Below are 20119 nucleotides of genomic sequence, written 5' to 3' on the forward strand. Positions count from 1 at the left end.
TAAAAAAGAAATAAAAGTTGTATGCAACTAATTTGAATTTATTATTCTATATATGTTGGAAACTTGTCATGATCTCCCTTCCCATTATTTCAATGAGAGAGTTTTAAATTTGTTTTGCGTTGTTACAGACGATGTGTCTCCGAGGAGGTCATGCTGTTCTGACCTGATACATAGAAGTAGACTCCTACATCCTAGCTCTCACCACAAGTAAAATGAGTCTTTGTATTAACTTTTATTTCACTTCCTCTATGCAACTGAATTGCTATTTATTTTTTTATTTTTATTTTTTTATTTGAGGAAGAGGTGGGGGGAGAGGCGCAAAGGGCAAGAGAAAGAATCTTAAGCAGGTCCATGCCCAGTGCAGAGGCCAACACGGGGCTCAATCCTGTGACCCTGGGATCATGACCTGAGCTGAAATCAAGAGTGGGATGCTCAACCCACTGAGCCATCCAGGTGCCCCTGGATTGGTATTTCTTAAACTGCCAGTGAAACACCCAGCTTTGTATGCTATCAATTCTATTTATTATCTCCATCACACCAAAAGCACAAACCAGCTGCCCTGTTAATCAAAGGGGGGGATGTAGTTCTGGGGTTTGTTCGTGGTTGCTCTTGTTCATATTCCTTCACCTCAAGATTCTGCTGCGATAATCTCTCCTCCTATTCTGACTTAAGCTTTACCTTCTTTTTTCTTAATTCCTAAATTTTAGTTTTCTCTTTTTCTAAGTATCTATACCAGTACTTTCCTTAGGCCAGCACTGAAATTTTACTTCAAAATTTTAACAAACAGCTTCCAGGAAGAAAATAGTGAGAAGTTACTTACAGGAAAAAGCTGGAGAAAGATTCTCTCCATCCTCTCCTTCAGATGGCCAGCTCCTACCCATTTCTTGGCTTAATTGTCACCTTCTAGAGAATGCTTTCCTGTCCCTCAGGAAAAGTCAGTGCTCTCTACTATATGCTCTTACAGACCTGCAACCTCTTATTCATAGCCTCTTTCATACTTATAATTAAGTTATTGATGTAATGTGTTTGAAATCTGCCTCCCCAACAAAATTGTGGGTATTATTAATGGCAGAGGACATGTCCCTCTTGTTCTGCACTGTGAATTCAGCACTGAACAAGTAACTAACTGCTCGGTAAGTATTTCCAGAATGAATGAAAATATGTGATATATACACAAATCTAGTTCTACAGAGAATCCTACAACATAATCTGAATTGTTCTCAAAACTAAGCACGTATTGCACTTTATATTTTTCAGAATCTTTTGCAAAAGGAGATAGAGATGGGTGAAGAAAGCAACTGCAAATATTAGAAGATGAATGGCTACTTCTTTTCTTATCCCAAAGCTGTTAGCCTCATGTGTCCCACAACCCCATGAGTTTATGGTCATTACTATACCTTGTTGATGCAAAACCCCAGTTTCTGACTTCTACATAGATATCATGTTTTCCAGGAGACAACTTGGGCAAAAGACATCTAATATCTGTGAAATTCCAGTGAAAAATCTGGCAGGGTCTTCCTCCAACATACACCTCCACGTTTTGTGCAAGTTCATTGCCAAAGTTATAACCCTTAACTGTTAAATTAACTTCTCCTATTATTTTAAAAGAGAAAAGAAGTTTTAGAAGAAGATTCCACTTATTATGTGGCATAAAATTTGCATATTAAGTAAATGAACTCATTTCTTATCTTTCATCAGATTTAGGAAATCCTAACGCTTGCAGAGGCAAAAGAAAAATCAGTGCAAGAATTGATATCTGCCATATGGAGATAAAATTCATATCTAATTGTTTCACAGAGGAAAAAAAAGATGGCAAAGTACTTTCTAAAAAACTTAATATTTTTCTCCTTATCACACATGTTCAAAGTGAAATAATAAATAGACTAATAGAACTTGTGGCTGGTTTTGCTTTAAGAAAGAACTGGGTGGCCCAGTTGGTTGGTTAAGTATCCGACTTCAGCTGAGGTCATGATCTTGCAGTTCCTGAGTTCGAGCCCTGCATTGGGCTCTTTGCTGTCAGCACAGAGTCTTCTTTGGATCCTCTGTATCCCCCTCTCTCTACCCCACCCCCATGTGTGCTTGATTTCCCTCTCTCTCTCTCGAAAACAAATAAACAATAAAAAAAATTGCAGGAGAAACTATACTTCAAAAACCTTTCTAGAAATAGTTTACATTTATATATGTGATGTATATGTATGTGTGATGACGTATGTATATATATCTTACAAACATGCATCTTACATATACATATATATCTTTCATGCACATGTCAAATGACTGATCTCATTAAAATTTTCCTTACCTAGTATTGTTCGTACTTTTGGACTAAAATCAGTTATAACCGGGGTCTGCAAACAGTTATAACTATAAGCATCCTTTGCTGAGGCTTGAAATCCATTGGTAATAACTGAAATATCAACTGTACCCTCAGTTCTCTGAAATAAGAAGAAAAAAATTAGAAAATATTCAATGTTGAGATGAAGAAATCTGATGGCTAAAAACAACTAGAACCATTCAAAATAAACTGCTGAAGATGTTTTGTTTCAAAGTTGTGAATCAGAATCAATTTTCAGATATTTAGAAAGCTGTGGTGTCAAATGCAGGCTACGTGTTTTAATGTTTTAGATAAAGGTACATGATGTACTGGTTTTGAGGGAGGTTATGACCAACTTAAATGTATCTATATTACTGGATTCCTAAGGGCTCTGCAATATAGTTAGGATGCTCTGGACAAGTGACTCTTTTAAATTAATAAAGCATAAGATACTAAAAGTTTTGACATTTTGCTCTTAAAATACACTCATGTAATCTATTCCTCTTCATTGACAAATCACATTATTATATCTTTTGCTGACTTGGATTCACAATCCAAGACGAATACTTGGACCCTCAAGAAAAATGTTTGGTGTTCTCACTGATAGAGGACCTACAGATTTCCCAATTAGGAAAAACAGTTTTTCCAGCACGTAGTATTTGCTTAATGCGCACTCAGCCTTTAGCTGAAACACAAAATCTAAACAATGTTTTCACTTACCCTATCCTCCAGATTCTCATCATCATTCGGTCCAACACATGCTCTAATTTACTCTTCCTATAGATTTCAACTACATAATACCCCCACTTAGTCTGCTAAATTTTTTTAATGTTAATTACCGTATCCAGCATCTTTGTGCACATAATAAACAAACAAGAGTCTTGGTTTAAATTTAAACACTATATTTTAAGAGAAAGAACAACAATTTAGTGCTAAGATCCAATATTCCACAAGGAACTTCACATGGGGGTGTTTTTTTTGGTATTAGATTTATGTATTTATTTATTATCAACAAACTGAAACTTTAACACATTTAAAATATATAGTCCTTAAAAAAAAAACCAAAAGATTTGCTTCTCTGAATTTTTTTAGACTGTTAGTGCTAAGGTTCTTTCATACTTAGATTTACCTGATCAACTCTCTTTCATCCTTCAAGCTCTGATAGGCCATCTATTTTTCTGTGAAACTCTTCTGACAGCCTCTCCTCACTCTGTTTTATTTTTACTTTGTTTTACTTCTTTAAAAAATAATTTTTTTTGACATTTATTCATTTTTGAGAGACAGACAGAGTGCAAGTTGGGGAGGGCCAGAGAGATGGAGACACAGAATCTGAAGCAGGCTCCAGGCTCTGAGCTGTCAGCACAGAGCCTGATGTGGGACTTGAGCACACAAACTGTAAGCCGAAGTCAGACGCTTAACGGACTGAGCCACCCAGGCGCCCCCAGTTTGTTTCTACTTCTATTATTTCAAATCGAACACACTGTTTAGTATTGGTTTCTATGTCTGTCTTTCTAAATGTTAGGTATCTAGAATGTGGATATAATACTTCTATTTGGATCTTAGCAGAAAGATGTTGAAGAAATAATTGTGAAGGAACGTTACTATAATGCTGCAGTTCCTAAGTAAATATGTCCCTTGTTTAAACTTCTCCTGAAATGTCCCTTAATTCATTAGTTTTCAGAAAAAAAAAAAAAAAAAACAACTAAAATCAGATGTCTTACTTTTGGTGTTCTGCAGGTTATCTTATTCAAATCCCCTTCAATCACATTGCAGGTTTCATTTCCAACTAACACCTTTGAATTTTCATTAAAACCAAATCCAGACAGAGTCAAAAGAGTACCACCTTCATAAGGAAATGACAACAACAATAACAGGTCAACAATACCAAAAGGAAACTTTGGCAAGAATCTAACTCATCCTTCAAGAATTTTCTTATCATCCAATGGATGGGTCGTCAAATAGATCAAGGACTAGGCTCGGTGTGTGTAATCACTGCCACATAGTACAGCCTGAGCTCTGAAGTCCGGAACCATAAAGGAAACTAGGCTAAGTGATTTAATGAAATAACAGATTTGCAAACCAACATCTGTTTTGGGGCATTACTATCACCTGCTATTTTCTATAGTGTCTTCTTCATCCTAAAGAGAAATTATGCTGGTTTTATATGTTCAACCATTTTGTGTTCTGAAAGTGAATTAAGACTCTCAATGAAATTAAAGTCAACTAAGACTCTTACCAAATCCCAAATTTTATTATCAGTAAGTAAAAGGGAAACTCAGAAATAATCCCAACAAAATAAAAATAAAATAAAGTGAAATAAAAACACAAAACACACCAAAAGGATCAAGACCAAGGCAAAAATCCCAAACTAAGGGAAATGAAGCAGGACAGGAAAAATGTGTTATTTTTTTTTCATCTTCTGTGTCAGGCTTCCTTTCTCCGATTTGTTCCTGGAACTTTTTCTGGGTCAAGTAGCTCCATTGAGACTGTGGTTACAAATGGAGCAGCTGGTAAGCAGAATAATAACTAATAAATCTTATCTTGACATAATTGATGAGCTTGTTATAGAAACATGTAATAATTGATGATATTAATTCAATAACCTAAGATGTAAGTATAAGCAGTCACCCTGACTTGTGCTTCATAAGAAACAAAAGAATTAGTCAGCCATTTAATTACTGTGCTTTCCAAAAGGGGAGTCTCCTTTGTTCTATATGAGGGGGCTTTGGGTTCCTCTCCCTCCACCCTGTTCTAGAAACAGTACAACGAAATGATGGAAATGTATGCAATTTTCTTTGTTTAGAACAATTAACTATTACCTGCCAGGCTCCCAGAAGCAGGCCAGATGTGTGAGATCTGATTCTGATAAATGAAGTAGAGTACCTCACCCTCTATGTTCCGTGCTAGTCCAACATCGGCTATGGACACAGCAACTGGGAAATGTCCAGCACTGCCATTCAGAATCCGGCACTTGATCTCATTTTCTTGTGAAACAAAAGAAAAACATGATAAAACAAATGTTTTTGTAAGATAAAATTACTGAAAGTTTACATTTGCAAATATAAATAGTGGGCTTCATTTTTATATCCCAAAAAATATATCTGAGGAAAACTACTCATATACGAATAGGGCGAAAGTTTTTACAAACTATCTGATGTTATGACTCAGACACTGTTAGAAAAAGGTAGGTGAAATAATAATAAAAGCAAAGTGAACAATTTACTCCTGATTTCTACTGTGGCCCCCCAAAAGTGGGGAGGGGATTATTATACTAGTAATTTTAAAATCCTAATCTGTAAAATCATTTATATCAATAATTCTAAAATTGTTGGTCCAATATGTGATTTATGTTAAGTAAAATATCAGGTTTCATCAAGAAAGGTGATCAAAAACTAAATGAAAATCTATCCTTCACACTTCATTCAGAACAATATATGCACATTTGTAATACAGATGCATTACTGACTTAGATCTCAAGAATGCATAGAGTATCTGAATTAAAAACAAATTATATGAAAGATACATTTGCTTATATAATCCTATTAAAATTAAGGAAAACACCTAGGATTAATTATGAAAGGTAATATTTAGGGAAATACACAATCATGGCTCTCACTTTTTCAAGAGTAAAAAATGTGAGTAATCTTGAAATTTTATGTTAACGGATAGAGATTTTGTTGGACTCGAAGTCAGGGAGGATGACCATGTCTCTTTGCTGCATTATTAATGTGACACTCTCAAAGCATGGGCACCATCGAATACCAGAGTGGTGTCTCTTATATTTTTGTGTCCCAGAGACACACCAAAAAAAGCTTTTTTTTTTTTTTTTAATTTGAGAGAGTTTGTGCACTTATGTGCAAGTGAGTAGGGGAGGGTCAGAGGAAAAGAGAGAGAGAGAGAAAGAGAGAGAGATTGAAAGACAGAATCTTAAGCAGACTCCACGCTCAGCACAGGGCCCAACATGCGGCTCCCACGACCCTGGGTTCGTGACCTGAGCCAAAATCAAAAGTTAGACGCTCAACTGACTTAGCCGCCCAGGCACCTCAAGAAGGAAAGCTTTTATATAATCACTTTATAAGGGAAAAAGAACAAAAATCAACAGTTAAGGGATAAAACACACTGTCCAACACTGAAAGAACTAGTTTGTGGTCATAACCAAAGATTAAAAAGATAATGCATTTGGGGTGCCTGGGTGTGTTGGTTAAGCGTCCAACTTCAGCTCAGGTCAGATCTTGTGGTTCCTGGGTTTGAGCCCCACATTGGGCTCTGTGCTGACAACTCAGAGACTGGAGCCTGCTTCAGATTCTGCTTCGGCCTCCCTCTCTCTCTGCTCCTCCCCTGCTCACACTCTGTCTCTCTATCAAAAATAAATAAACATTTAAAAAATTAAAAAAAAAAACCATAATGCATTTATCCAGAGAAGTTTGCCAATTTCATGTCCCCAGAGGTACTCTACAGAAGGACTATTTTAATACTGCTCTTTGACTCTACCTTCTCTTATGAGAAAAACAATTAAATGTAATAATAATAATTTTACAAAGGACCTACCATCCACAGAAAGAAGAGAGCAACCCACTGGTCCAACAGAGACCAATACAGCTGAACTGGGGGAAAATCCAGAGCCTACTATGGTTAGAATTGTGCTTTCTTCAAAGGATCCTGAAAATGATCAATTTAAATAACAATATGAAAAAGAAAAAACCAAAGAATCTGTTGTTATGAAGTCAAATGTTTTGCAGAGACAAATAAGCCTATTTTCATCTAAAGGCTATAAACAATAAGCTGGTAAGTAAGCAGAGAAAACAGACACATATTTACCAATGGTAAATTTTTTCCCATTGAATTGCTCTATATTTGTTCATATTTTAAATCTGTGTTGACAGAGATTAGCAGCAGAATATCTGTCTGAAGTATGGAATGATATAAGGAAAATTATCGTTATGACAAATTAAACAGGCATTCCTATATGATAACTTATCGTATGACAGAACTGCCATCACAAATTCATGAGAAAAAAGATGAACTGCTCAATACTTGTGGGCACTTTCCACTTGTGATAAAATAAGTTTCCTCTGTCTGGGGTATTATGCATCCTCAAGTGGCTGAGATATTCCCAGGTACACCTTCTGTCTCAGCATTTTACTCATAACTGTTTTTTCCATTCATTCTTAAGAGTGTCCAACTATAGATGCTGGAGAGGATGTGGAGAAACGGGAACCCTCTTGCACTGTTGGTGGGAATGCAAACTGGTACAGCCGCTCTGGAAAACAGTGTGGAGGTTCCTCAAAAAACTTAAAAATTGACCGACCCTATGACTGTTAGGAATTTACCCAAGGGATACAGGAGTGCTGATGCAGAGGGGCACTTGTACCCCAATGTTTATAGCAGTACTCTCAACAATAGCCAAATTATGGAAAGAGCCTAAATGTCCATCAACTGATGAATGGATAAAGAAATTGTGGTTTATATACACAATGGAGTACTGCATGGCAATGAGAAAGAATGAAATATGGCCCTTTGTAGCAACGTGGATGGAACTGGAGACTGTTATGCTAAGTGAAATAAACCATACAGAGAAAGACAGATACCATATGTCTTCACTCTTATGTGGATCCTGAGAAATTTAACAGAAACTCACGGGGAGGGGAAGGAAAAAGAAAAAGAGGTTAGAGTGGGAGAGCCAAAGCATAAGAGACTCTTAAAAACTGAGAACAAACTGAGGGTTGATGGGGGGTGGGGGGACGGGGTGTGGGTGATGGGTATTGAAGAGGGCATCTTTTGGGATGAGCACTGGGTGTTGAATGGAAATCAATTTGACAATAAAGTTCACATATTATAAAAAAAAAGTGTGTCCAGATTTGGGCGATAAGTGGTATAGTCACCCTACTTATATAACATCACATACAAGATGGATTCCACATGGATTTTAATAGGTAAGAATGAAAAATGTCAACCTCTTGAATTTTAAAAGAAAACATAATCAAACATCTTAACTTTAATGTACAGATGGTTTTCTTAAATAACATTAAAAAGTCATGGTTAACCATAAAGGAAAAGATAAATAAACTGGAATAAATCAGTGATTTGACTGTTCCCATAAACAAGATACTAAAACAACGTGCAGGTGACATACTGGGAGAAGATGTGCTAGAGGATCAGTAAACATAATATAAAATACACAGCTACAAGTCAGTAGAAAAAAGACAATCTGATAAAGGATGTTAACAAGCAATTTGCAGAAGAAATACTCTAAATGTCCAAGAACCAATAAGAAGATTCTTACATGCATTACTCATCAGAGAAAAGACAAATTAAAACAATGATGAGACAATTTCTTTCACCCATCAGATTGACCAGAATTAGGAGGCTGATAATCTAAGTATTGACATCGATGTGAGGAATACAGTGCTCTCACATATGCTGGAAGTACAGGCATGTTGGAGAGAAATTTGGCCATCTAATAAGCTGAATACACACATACTCAATTACTATCCAGCAATTCTATCTCTGGGCATGTACCCTAAATAAGTTCTAGCATGTACACCTTAGGAGATTTGTACAACAAAGCTCAATGCAATTATATGTAAAAACAAAAGTTTGTAAACGATCTAGATGTCCATCAACAGAGACAAAAATAAGTTGGTATATTCATGAAGTATTTTTAAATGACAAATTAGCTATGCATAAAAACATATATATTTCTCAAAAGGAATGCTGAATGACAAAAGTCAGATGCAAATAATATTTACAGCGTAATTTCTCTGATGTTTACATTTTAACATCTCTTTCACAAGCTTAAAAACACTAAAATTACCTTATGTGTGTGTGTTCTTTACAAAAGGTATTAACAATGGCATGGAAGAATACACACAAAATTAATTATTGTAACTGCCTCTGGGGAGATCTTTAGGGACTAGAACCAGAGATTGTGTTTCAAGAGGACTTTAGCTGTTCCTATAAAATTTTCTTTCTTAAATTGATAATTGGAAGTAAATATGACAAACTGTTAACTGCATTAATTTTCAGTGAAGAGAAGATAGGTGTTTTTTACAGCATTATTTATACTTATCTTTTCATTATTTTAAAATTTATCAAAATATGGCAAAAAAGCAATTTAGATTGTTAATTATTTTGAGTAAGAAACAGATTTTTTCAGGAAGTACATATAAAAGTGGAAATTCATTATAAGATACAAGGATAGATGTAAAAATATAAATATCAAGGGACCACAACGAAATTAAAGTTCATCAAATTTTTATACTTGATAGTTTTGATCCCATGTAACATGGATTATCCCAAAGTAATATCATTACTGTAAAGAAGTCTGAAGAACATATTCTTTCAACACAAAGATGAGTTATTTTTTAAATTTTCTTTCTTTTTTTTTTTTTCGGTGATATATAATTAGCAGATGAATTTTCCTACTAGCTACCAAGATTAAATCTGTGATTATACCATCTGAGTTTAGCATTCTGACTGAAAAGAAAAGCCACTCCTTACAATCTTTAGCCCCTGCTGTTTACTTTCGTGCTGGGGAGTTCAGACACAAAGAGTAATCACGTTTTTAAAGTAATTACATAATATGAAGATATGGTACAATGTGTCATCCAAGACTGAGTTCTTGGCAATGTGTTTTCCTCTAATTCTCAAGTCTAGGAACTAATTATTTTCTTTTACTCAACAGCAGCTGTCTCATTACCAGCTTTTTAGTACTAAATCTCCTAAAAGTGGTCTCATCTGACGAAAGATTCCTGTTAATACCCTAGCAAGCAGAATTTCACAAAAATGCCTCATCAGAGTGAAATTTTAGAGACCCGAATCTAACGTGGTGAAACTAGGGAAGTAGACTGGAGAGTCCAACTTCAAGTGTGATTTGTTTTTCAAAAGTAAGTAATTAATGCTCTTTCCACAGCTTTCTGATAGATTTTTTTAAAACTATGTAGCAATGTCTGCATGCCTGAGGTGGTGAAACCAGTATATTTAAAAATCATTATTAGTTTACACTTTTGCTACTCGTCTTCCACACTCTACTCCAAGTTAAAAAAGCGGGAGGTTACCTTGAGATGGGTTTATGGCCCGGACTACTGGAGTCGCCATGAAATCCCACGTAAACCCACAGTCACCTGAACACTTAGCTGGACCTCCGTTGACATAGACTTCAACCTTCAAATAATGAAACACAGAAACAGAGAACGGGTAGCACAGCTATGGAGAATATACATAAGATTTAAACAAATGATGGGGTTTTGTTTGTTTGCTTGTTTGTTTTCAAAAATTAGTCTATTTATACTCTCTGCTTTGACCATTCATTCAGCACATGTGCCTCGTATGCAAAGGCACAGTTCTAAGTGTTAAAATGCATTAAGACAACATTAAACACAACATCCCTGCTGTCACTCAATTTATATTCTAGTGGGGGGGGGGGAGACAGAGAGTCGCACTATAAATTTTTTTTTAAGTAAATGCAAGGTGCCTGGGTGGCTAAGTCAGTTAAGTGTCTGACTTTTGATTTCAGCTCAGGTCATGATCTACTGGTTTGTGCAATGGAGCCCCCACATTGGGCTCTGTGCTGACAGCACAGAGCCTGCCTGGGATTCTCTCTCCCTCTTTCTCTGCCCCTCCTGTGCTTGTGCACACATACATGTGTTTTCCCTTCTCAGTCTCTCTCTCTCTCTCTCAAAATAAATAAATAAGCATAAAGAAAAAGAAGTAAGTGCATATTACGCCCTAGCAGTGATTAGTGCTATGAAGGACAATAAAGGATGCTCTTGTGAAAGTCACCTACATTCATTACATATTAATTTCCTCATCATTAAAGTAGGAATGTTAATAATTACTTCACAGAATAATTAAAGATTAAATTAAAAAGCATATTTTCAAATTCTAACAGGTAGTGGTCAAGCTTAGAAATCCACACTTTTATCATAAGGAAGGTAATTTTCCCAAAAGTCATAATAATATTATTGAGTTAATATTCAGATGAAAATAAAGACATCATTCCTGCTGTTTCAACAGGTCTTTAATGTATTACAAACTTGGTACATATTTAAAATTATGTTACAGGTCATGAGAAAAGTTTCAGAAATACCTGTGGCTGTTGGTTGGGTGTACGAAGTAGGTCTCCAAGTATGCGCCGTCTGAATAAGCCACCATCTTTTATCTTCGTAACTGTCATATTAGCTTTTTCTCCAATAATATTGGAATCATTAATCTATTTTTACACAAAATTATTTTACTAGAAAGTCTATGATAAATATGACTGTACTAGTTTTTTTTTAATTAAGCAAGGTTGAAAGTGATTAAAAGTCAAAGATGAAAAAAATCATTCAAAAAAACACTTTAGTCACATTTTTTGAAAAAGGAGCCTCTTCCAAAGTGAACATAATCTACCCCCCCCCAAAAGGGCTAACATGACTGCATTATAATATATTACATCAATTACAAGTCATCATTATAACTGAATGACTAAAATCAACCTGAATTGTTAGAATAAAGCATGTCTAAGGAAAATCAATTTACTAAATTTTATTTTCTCAAAATGTTCTATGATTGTCCTAAATGTGACCATTCTGATAAATGATTTTTGAATAGTTGAATGAGTTATACCTCTTTCCACCTGAGAGTCAACTTTTCCCCTTCAGCATTTTTCACCCCTGATTATCCTGGTTTTTCATCCATTTGTGGAATTATATTTTTTGCCAATGATAAAAATTAATAAAATCAAATCAATACATACAACTTGGTTATTTCAAAATCCCTCTGCCAATATGCCAGCCTTCTCATATATACAGTGGCTAGCAAAGAGACAGGAGTCTCCACACTGGGCCCTGTGTGTGCTAAAGTGGTGATAAGAAGCAGAAGTGATGAGCAAGCAGGGAAGGACTGGTCAGAAAAGAGACAAGGGGGTAAATGCACAGACATCAGCAGAGATACCAAGAGGAAGACCAGTCACTAGAGCCACTCAGCTACAGAATCTGCTAATTCTAGTTCCAGACCATGTGTTTTCTTAAATTACCTCCATATCTTTATGAATGTTACTATTCTGCACACCCATAGTCTATGTAAGGTACATCATATGTTACATTTATATACGGGTGTTTTTTTTTTTTTTTTTTTTTTGGTCTCCTCTTTCCCCTCTCTCCTCATTTTTTTTTCTTTTCTCAAAATGGTCCCATAAGTAGATTTCTGTATTTTCTTCCACCTTCTGTCATGGACACCTTTCCGGGTGAATACACGTGGGTCTACACTATATATGGCTTCATGGTATTCAGGCTAATGTTGTGTCATTTTAACAACCATTCTTCTCTTGATGGGGCCAGGTTGCTAGGTTTTTACTATTACAAATACTATCACAGTGACTACTTTTGTGCCTACATCATTTCATATTTGTGTTATTTTTTCAGTATTATACAGTTATATAGCTGAGATTGCTAAATCAGAAGGTATCTATATTCAGATTCTACTAAATAATCCCCTAAAATGATCATACGAATCAACTTTCTCTCCAATAGTGCACGAGAGAGACCGTTTCCTCCCTCACACTCTTACTATCACTCAAAAGCATCATCTTTTTAATGTTTTTGACAGTCTGAGCCCCCAGACTCCTCTAGATTCCTCTCCTTCACATACTCTGGGTCCAACTCCTCTCCTCTGACCCCCTTCACACTCTAACTAAGCAAAGGTAATTAGATAACAGCTTACCACAGGAACTACCTGGGGGTACACAGGATAACCTATAAGCCCTGCCTGGGCTCCTCCTGCCCCTATCAAGGGTCTTCTAACACATATCCCTGGTCTCTTTCCAGAGGGGACAGCAAATAAAGTACCAACAGCAATTCTCCATGAAAGAGAACATCGAATCAACTTAACTTAGAACAATCTTCCCTCAATTTCTCTTTTTTTAATGTTTAGTCTATAGTTTGCATTTTTTAAATATAGACAGTCTCCAATTCTTTAAAAAAAAAATGAGGCAAGGTGCAATAAGCCAGCAACACATGGAAAACAAACAAACAAACAAACAAACAAACAAAAGCCAAGCCAGGGGAGGGAACCTGTAGAAGATTCTGCCTTCCACGTGTGCTTCTCCACTGGATGTTCCATGAGTATCCAGCACACGTTCCCTCCCGTGTTACTGAGACTCGTCCCACTTCTTCCACACTCTGGAGAGCAAACTGTAAATCTGCAGCCGACACAGTGGCGGGAAGGCCTGCATTCAACAGAGGGACAGCAAATAGCAGGGGTCAAAAATTCACAAACCGATTTCACCCTTAAAACCCATGAAGTATGTGCTACATACATACATAAGCCAACTGTCCTCCTCCAATATAGTAAAAATGAAATTTGCGTCTTATTTAGGCCAAGAATTTATGAATCTCTTGGAAGCAAAAATTACATGAGTAACGTACCTCAGATGATAGCTCTGGCTCAAAAACTTTTATTTTTGATTATTGATTAACTTTATAGAGAACCTATAAGCTGGGGACATAGAAGAAAAACAAACTTTTGGGAATGTAACCTGGTATATCTGGTGAGGCAATAAAGAAAAAGTGAAAATATAATTTGTTCTGGATAATTTAGCTTTATGTCACTAACATAATCTCAAGGATATAAATTATGTAGGGAAATCATATTAGAAAGAAATACACCAAAATTTTTATTATGGCTGCCTAGATTGGCATTGTCCAACCGTTCTGAACTTTTGTCATATACCTTTGAGAATGTGTCCATAAGCTTGAATGTCAAAGCTGCCACTTACAGGTGGAGACGCGGCTTGAATTCTCTGAATACGAATCTTTGACTCCCCTGGCCAATTATTTCCTCTGTAAACAGACTCATTCTCTGTCTCATTTGTGATTATCTAATTTCCAAAATAAATATTGATAAAATGATTAAACATAACAACAGCTAACATGATTTCTATTTCACCATCGTACAATCCTGTGACATGACATAAATGAGCCTCAGGTATTCAGGATTCCTCAGAACATTAAGGAGAGTCACATAAATCAACACAGGCCATACCTACAAAGCTGCAATAATGAGGCCAAAGTCAACTCAGTCATCTGTGCAGCAATCAGCTGGAACCTTAGTAATACCTCATTAATTCAGAGTGTACCCTCCATCACTCAACGAACAAATATTTATTGAACAGGCATCCCATTCAAGGTACAGTGCTAATCACTGTGGGGAGGCAAAGAAACATAAGATGAAGTCTTTGCTATCAAAAAACTAAAACTCTTTGGAGAAATAACATATGGGGACTAGAAAACTAACAATATACCGAAGTATATAATCAGCACAGATTCTGATCCAGACTCAAGAAAAACCTGCCTAACGTTGAGTGCCAATCAATTGACAAAAGCAACACATGCTATAAAAATTCATACACAGTGACTGTACTAGTGAAAATGATAACATCCTTCTGCTTCAGATCCCTCACGGTTGTCTGTGAATCTTGTGGAATTTAAAACTTTAAGCCTCACTGCCCACAGAAAAGAGTAAACATAATTGCCAAAAGACATAAGTTCACAGCAGCTTTGTTCATAATAGCCCCAAACTGGAAATAAGACAAAAGCCCATCAACAGGATGGTTAAATTGTGGTATATTCACACCACGGAATACGGTAAAGCAATGACAAAGAATGAACTACAGCTACATGCAACACACAAATCTCATAATATCAAACAGAAGCAGCTAGATGCAAAACAGCACATACTGGATTATTTATCAATACAAATAACATTTAACAGATGTGCACATTACTGCGTGTATCTTTCACTGGAATTTTTTTAAAAAGGTCACAAACATATGTCCCATATTCCTTAATTTGACTTTGACTGAATAACAAAAGCTAGAGGATACAATTACCAATTTTAATGAGGAATCTTGAAAAATGGGAGCTGATGTCACTGATTATTTAACAACACAAATCCCTGATACTACATTCTGTTGTGCAGCTAAGAGTAAACGACTGAAACATATTTACAAGACATTTCATCCTGAAGATACTAAGATTACAACATTGCACCAGCATAGGGTGAAGCAACTTTTGTGGAATACTTAAGAGTTTTCCTGTATTTTTAATCACAGAATCAGACTATCATTAAGCAAAACACTCTTTGAGACTTTCACAAAAATATTTAATTACTATTTAACTCCAATCTAGAGCTTATTATACTTGTTTTTGATTCACTGTGGAAAATTATATTAATTCCTTGGATAGTTTTGGAGGACATTACATTTTAAAATACTTACATTTATAGTATTTAATACTGATCTTATTATAAATAACTCAAGCAGTACAAAAATTATTCAGGTCCTTTTGGAATTCTGGAAACCTATCTTTTTCCTCCCAGTACCAATTTTGATACAAGCAAAAAGTGGTATTTCTAACAGAAACATTTAAGAACATATTGCAGAATTTCAAATTTTCTGTTCAAAACTTTTACTGAAAGAGCCCATAGCATTTCCTTTTAAGTCAACAGAGAAAATTCTAGTTAAATCTGTTTCTTAAGACAGTTTCCCCTTGTTTTTTCCCATAGACATATTTCTTAAAGACTTTCTTAATGCTTAAAGTGAATTTTCATGCTCAAGTCTAACAAGCCTCTAACTCTTCATTTATGCTTAGAATAAGTTTATCTTGTCCTATTAAAAGATATTCCATCTGAATGTCAGATGCTATATGCTTATCTTGTCCTATCAAAAGATATTCCATCTGAATGTCAGCCATTTGTAAAAATTTTTTAAAAAGGTTATTAGATCAAAGCTAATTTTCCATAAATTGAAAACAGTAAGTTGCAAAATTCTGAGCTTACCTGTGCAAAGCTCACAGCCATCATGGGTATATTAGAACTGCAATTATATGAAGTCATGGTGATAGAATATTGGTTGGTAATACTTGATCCATTAATTTTGGTCTGATTCACCTGAAAGTTCTTTAAAAATATCCCTTTATTTGCTAATGCTGGAAGTCTTCTCTTTGGCATTTCTAAAGAACATGGAATAAATGGAAAATAAAATTTCATAGCTTCTGCTGCTAAAAAAGAAAATCATCAAATAATATCCATGTCATGGAATAGGAATAGCTGTTTAGAATCAAATTTTAGAAAGAAGATCTTAAGACAAGTAGTTTTTGGAGCTTAGCAAACTTTTACTTCTAGAATATAAAGCTTTAAAGTCTGTCAACATATGAGCTTTACCAGGTAAAAGAAAATATTTAAAAGCCACCAAACCCTGGGTTTCATGTAGCCTTCTGTGGGCCTGTTAGCTCTGCTCTGTCCTAGGTTCCTGAATGTAGTGCTAAGACGTGCACTCCATGAGGACAGGACTCGGGCTGTCTTGTCCACAGCAATTTCTTTAGTAGCTAGTACAGTGCCTGGCACATGGTAGGTGCTAAATACATGCTATCTGTTGAACTACAACATCCATCTGAGCTCAAGTGAGCTGTCTTATATATGTGCTCCACTAATTAGAATGTAAATTCTGCTGAGAGCAGATTCAAAAGAAGTGACTCTAAAGTAGTACATTTAATTTTAACCAGTTGACTTTTGACCTTGCACTTGAAAGTAGTTCCAAAGGAAAGGATTTTAAAATTTCTCTGAAAAATGTGACTAGTCACTGTTAAAGGTGACTGTTTAGAATTAGGTTGATTTTTTTAAAGATCACAGTTTAATTGTAATTATTTTATTATCACAGCTCATATGTAGGAGTCTACTGACATGACTATAAAACAATGCTTAGACTACCAGAAATAAATTTTTCATTTATAGTATTATTAATTATCACCATGATGTCCATGAAAATATTCAGTTTAATCCTACCAAACAGATGCCAATGTCAATAGCTGCCTTTTAGGAACACATATCTTTGTGATGAGTTTCTCAAAAATCAAACAAAGCAAAATGAAAATATTTGTCACAGTTTATATATATATATAAACAGAATCCAGGACTAGAAAGACTAATTCTTGCCACAATGACAGAGTTTTCATTAAGAGTACATTTATCCTTAGAATAAAAAATAATATTATTTAAATAATAATATTCAGATAAAAGAATGACTCAAATATTTAGAGATTAATGTTTCTATGTAAAGTAAACAATAATTCCCATGGTAAGATTTTTCTACAAGATAGATTTAGAGGTTTTGAATCGATATGAAATGATACAACATACCATCCCACGCGGACACTGTAGATGTCTGTCCAATGTATACTGTGTCTACATAGAAAACCTGTGATTCTGATGCCTTCTGTAAACCAATCCTCTGAAGAGAAAAATTTGTCCCAGTGTATTTGGCTTGTATGAGGTCCAGAAGGTCTATGCAAGTGTAGGTCCAGCTGAAATATGGTTAATTAATGTAAACCAATACACTATAAAAAAGCACTAAATTCTTAAAGAGGAAAAGTGGTTTTTTTCCCACAAGAAGACCATTAAACGCACTTTATTAGCACAGAGGTGCAGCCATAACAAGAAACAGCAGACAGAAATTTGAACTGGTAGTAATAGACTTAATGTTGTATACTGTAAATATAGGTTTTCTTTTATTTGTAGCCTTGGCAAATAGCCACAGGAAGGTGAAATATTCTGTAGCGATAGGTAAGGAAATTAAGGAGTATGTGCCTTGGTGTAGAGCAAGCATATAAATAAAAACAAGACACAAGAATAAAGTAAACTATTTTAGTAAAAAATGTCAAGGATAGAACAGTAAATTCAGTTCAATACCAAGAAGCAAAACTGGAACTTGTTATTACTCCCAAAAGAGCTCCCTAGAGTTGCACTGTCTCCTGATATGAGACAAAAGTGGTAAGTGATTTACGTGAAGCACATTACCCCTTAAATGTGTAATTTAGATTCAGATTTTGTACTTGATATTAACTGCATTGGAATTCTATGAGTTATAGTTAAGCAATTCAGCTATGAGAGTTTGCAACAAAGAGAAAAATATTGCCATCAAAATAACTAAACACAATTTAACAATAATCTTTATATCAGCTACTGCTGTAATTATTAACTGACTAGTTTGTTTGAGCACCTACTATTTTAATTTCCTTCATGGTTCCCAAACTCATCATGGGATCCACCTCAGTGCCTCAAAGCTTAGCTTAAACTAACATATTTTTAGAAAACTATATGTGGAACTACAGCAAGATAAAGTGCTCTTTAAATAAATATGAAAAAAAAAACACTTAGGGTCTCAGTAGAATTCTACCCTAATTATATAATGCTAAAGTTTAAGAAACTACTACTTAGAAAATTTAGTATACTGAACAGGACCCTTTATCAGACAAAAAGAGACTACAAATGATATCAAAACTTAAGTGAACAGCACACTGTCTTTGTGGCTACATAACAGTGTTTTTTTATTATTATTATTTCTTTAACATTTATTTATTTTTGAGACAGAGAGACAGAGCATGAGCAGGGGAGGGGCAAAGAGAGAGAAGGACACAGAATCCAAAGTGGGCTCCAGGCTCTGAGCTGACATGGGGCTTGAATTCACAACCTGTGAGATTACCTGAGTAGAAGTCTGACGCTTAACCGACTGAGCCATGCAGGCATCCCTAGATAACAGTGTTTTCTAAAAGAAAATCGTATTTCACTTTTCAGATTTTGAAACCTGATTTATAGCTACAAAAATCACTGTTCTGGAAAGGTTATACCATAATTCTTGGGGGGGGGCAATGGCACTTCTAACACTAACATTGTACTAAAAATAATCTAACTCTAACACATCTACTTGATGGTGGCCTGTCTAACCTAAATCAAAGCAAATTTAGAAATACACAATAGGAGCAGGGGAGTTTACTTTGCCTTGACTGGCAATAATTTTACCCAGTGAACCCTATTCCTCTGAAAATCATGACATTCTTGTTTAAAGATATCATAGCATTTGGGGTAAAGGAAGCCCATCAGTCTTATCAAATGTATTTTACAGCAGATAAATTGCAGGTTAAAAGGAAAGACCTATTTAGCAATATGGTGAGTGATGCTTTGACGAATATGAAAGAACCAAGATCTGTAAAATGTTCCAAAATCTCGTCACAGTGAATGAGTCAAACGCATGCAGGTGATGCTCACCAAAACTAAAATTGTCAATCTAATCTGTTCAATTCAGGCATGCAGGGAATGTTTATAGCAAAATGTACCTGGAGAACACGTTTTCAAATAAAAAAGGTGTATATGTGCATGTGTATGTCTTCATTATGACTCTATTGTGTGTGAAATTTGTATGTGTGTTCTATGTGGAAATACAAAAGTGGATTGACACAAATTTCAGAAGATATAATAATAAAAAACAAAACGTAATTATGCAGAACTAACTTGTGCTTGAGGGTGTGGCAATTATAGTCATTAGATAGCTTTCTTAGACATCTATCTTCTTCCCTTATATTTCTCTGCTTGCATTTCTATGTGTCTAACTTTTGGCAAACCAAGCATTAAAAAGTGTCTCTTCTCCATTAACTTTGAAATATTCATTGAAATATTTTATTTGCTCTGCTCACACCTAGAAAGCACCTTGTTTTCAGTGATCAAAGTTTAATGACAATATTGTGATAAAGGAGTCTCTTTCTACCTGCCTTCAGTAAGTGGGAACATTATTAGATTTAATAATACATGATTTAAATTATAAGGTTTACCATTGTTTTACCTTTCAAATGGTCATGGGTGATGATAACACTAGACCAATTCTTATTTTCATAATCTATGTATTTATTTTTGCCACAATTATTTCTGTTAGGATGCTAATGTAGAGGGCATGAAAACAGCAGTCAGATCTATGCTGCACAGCATTTGTCAAAAACT

The 20119-nt window shown here is 35.2% G+C and overlaps 1 protein-coding gene across 1 annotated transcript in view; it reads right to left on the bottom strand.

Annotated features, from left to right (window-relative positions):
* PKHD1L1 (PKHD1 like 1) overlaps window positions 1-20119 on the bottom strand; it is a 165880-nt gene that overhangs the window by 101285 nt on the left and 44476 nt on the right. The window contains exons 22-32 of the mRNA XM_030303954.2: window positions 17489-17652; window positions 16130-16302; window positions 14024-14171; window positions 13366-13520; window positions 11403-11525; window positions 10372-10477; window positions 6863-6973; window positions 5134-5298; window positions 4036-4157; window positions 2303-2435; window positions 1398-1593 (exon numbers count right to left, since the gene is read on the bottom strand). Of these exons, the coding sequence (XP_030159814.1) occupies window positions 1398-1593; window positions 2303-2435; window positions 4036-4157; window positions 5134-5298; window positions 6863-6973; window positions 10372-10477; window positions 11403-11525; window positions 13366-13520; window positions 14024-14171; window positions 16130-16302; window positions 17489-17652 (1596 nt within the window). The remainder of the gene's footprint in view (window positions 1-1397; window positions 1594-2302; window positions 2436-4035; window positions 4158-5133; window positions 5299-6862; window positions 6974-10371; window positions 10478-11402; window positions 11526-13365; window positions 13521-14023; window positions 14172-16129; window positions 16303-17488; window positions 17653-20119) is intronic.

The sequence above is a fragment of the Lynx canadensis genome, chromosome F2, assembly GCF_007474595.2.
Source record: "Lynx canadensis isolate LIC74 chromosome F2, mLynCan4.pri.v2, whole genome shotgun sequence".
Lineage (NCBI taxonomy): Eukaryota > Metazoa > Chordata > Mammalia > Carnivora > Felidae > Lynx > Lynx canadensis.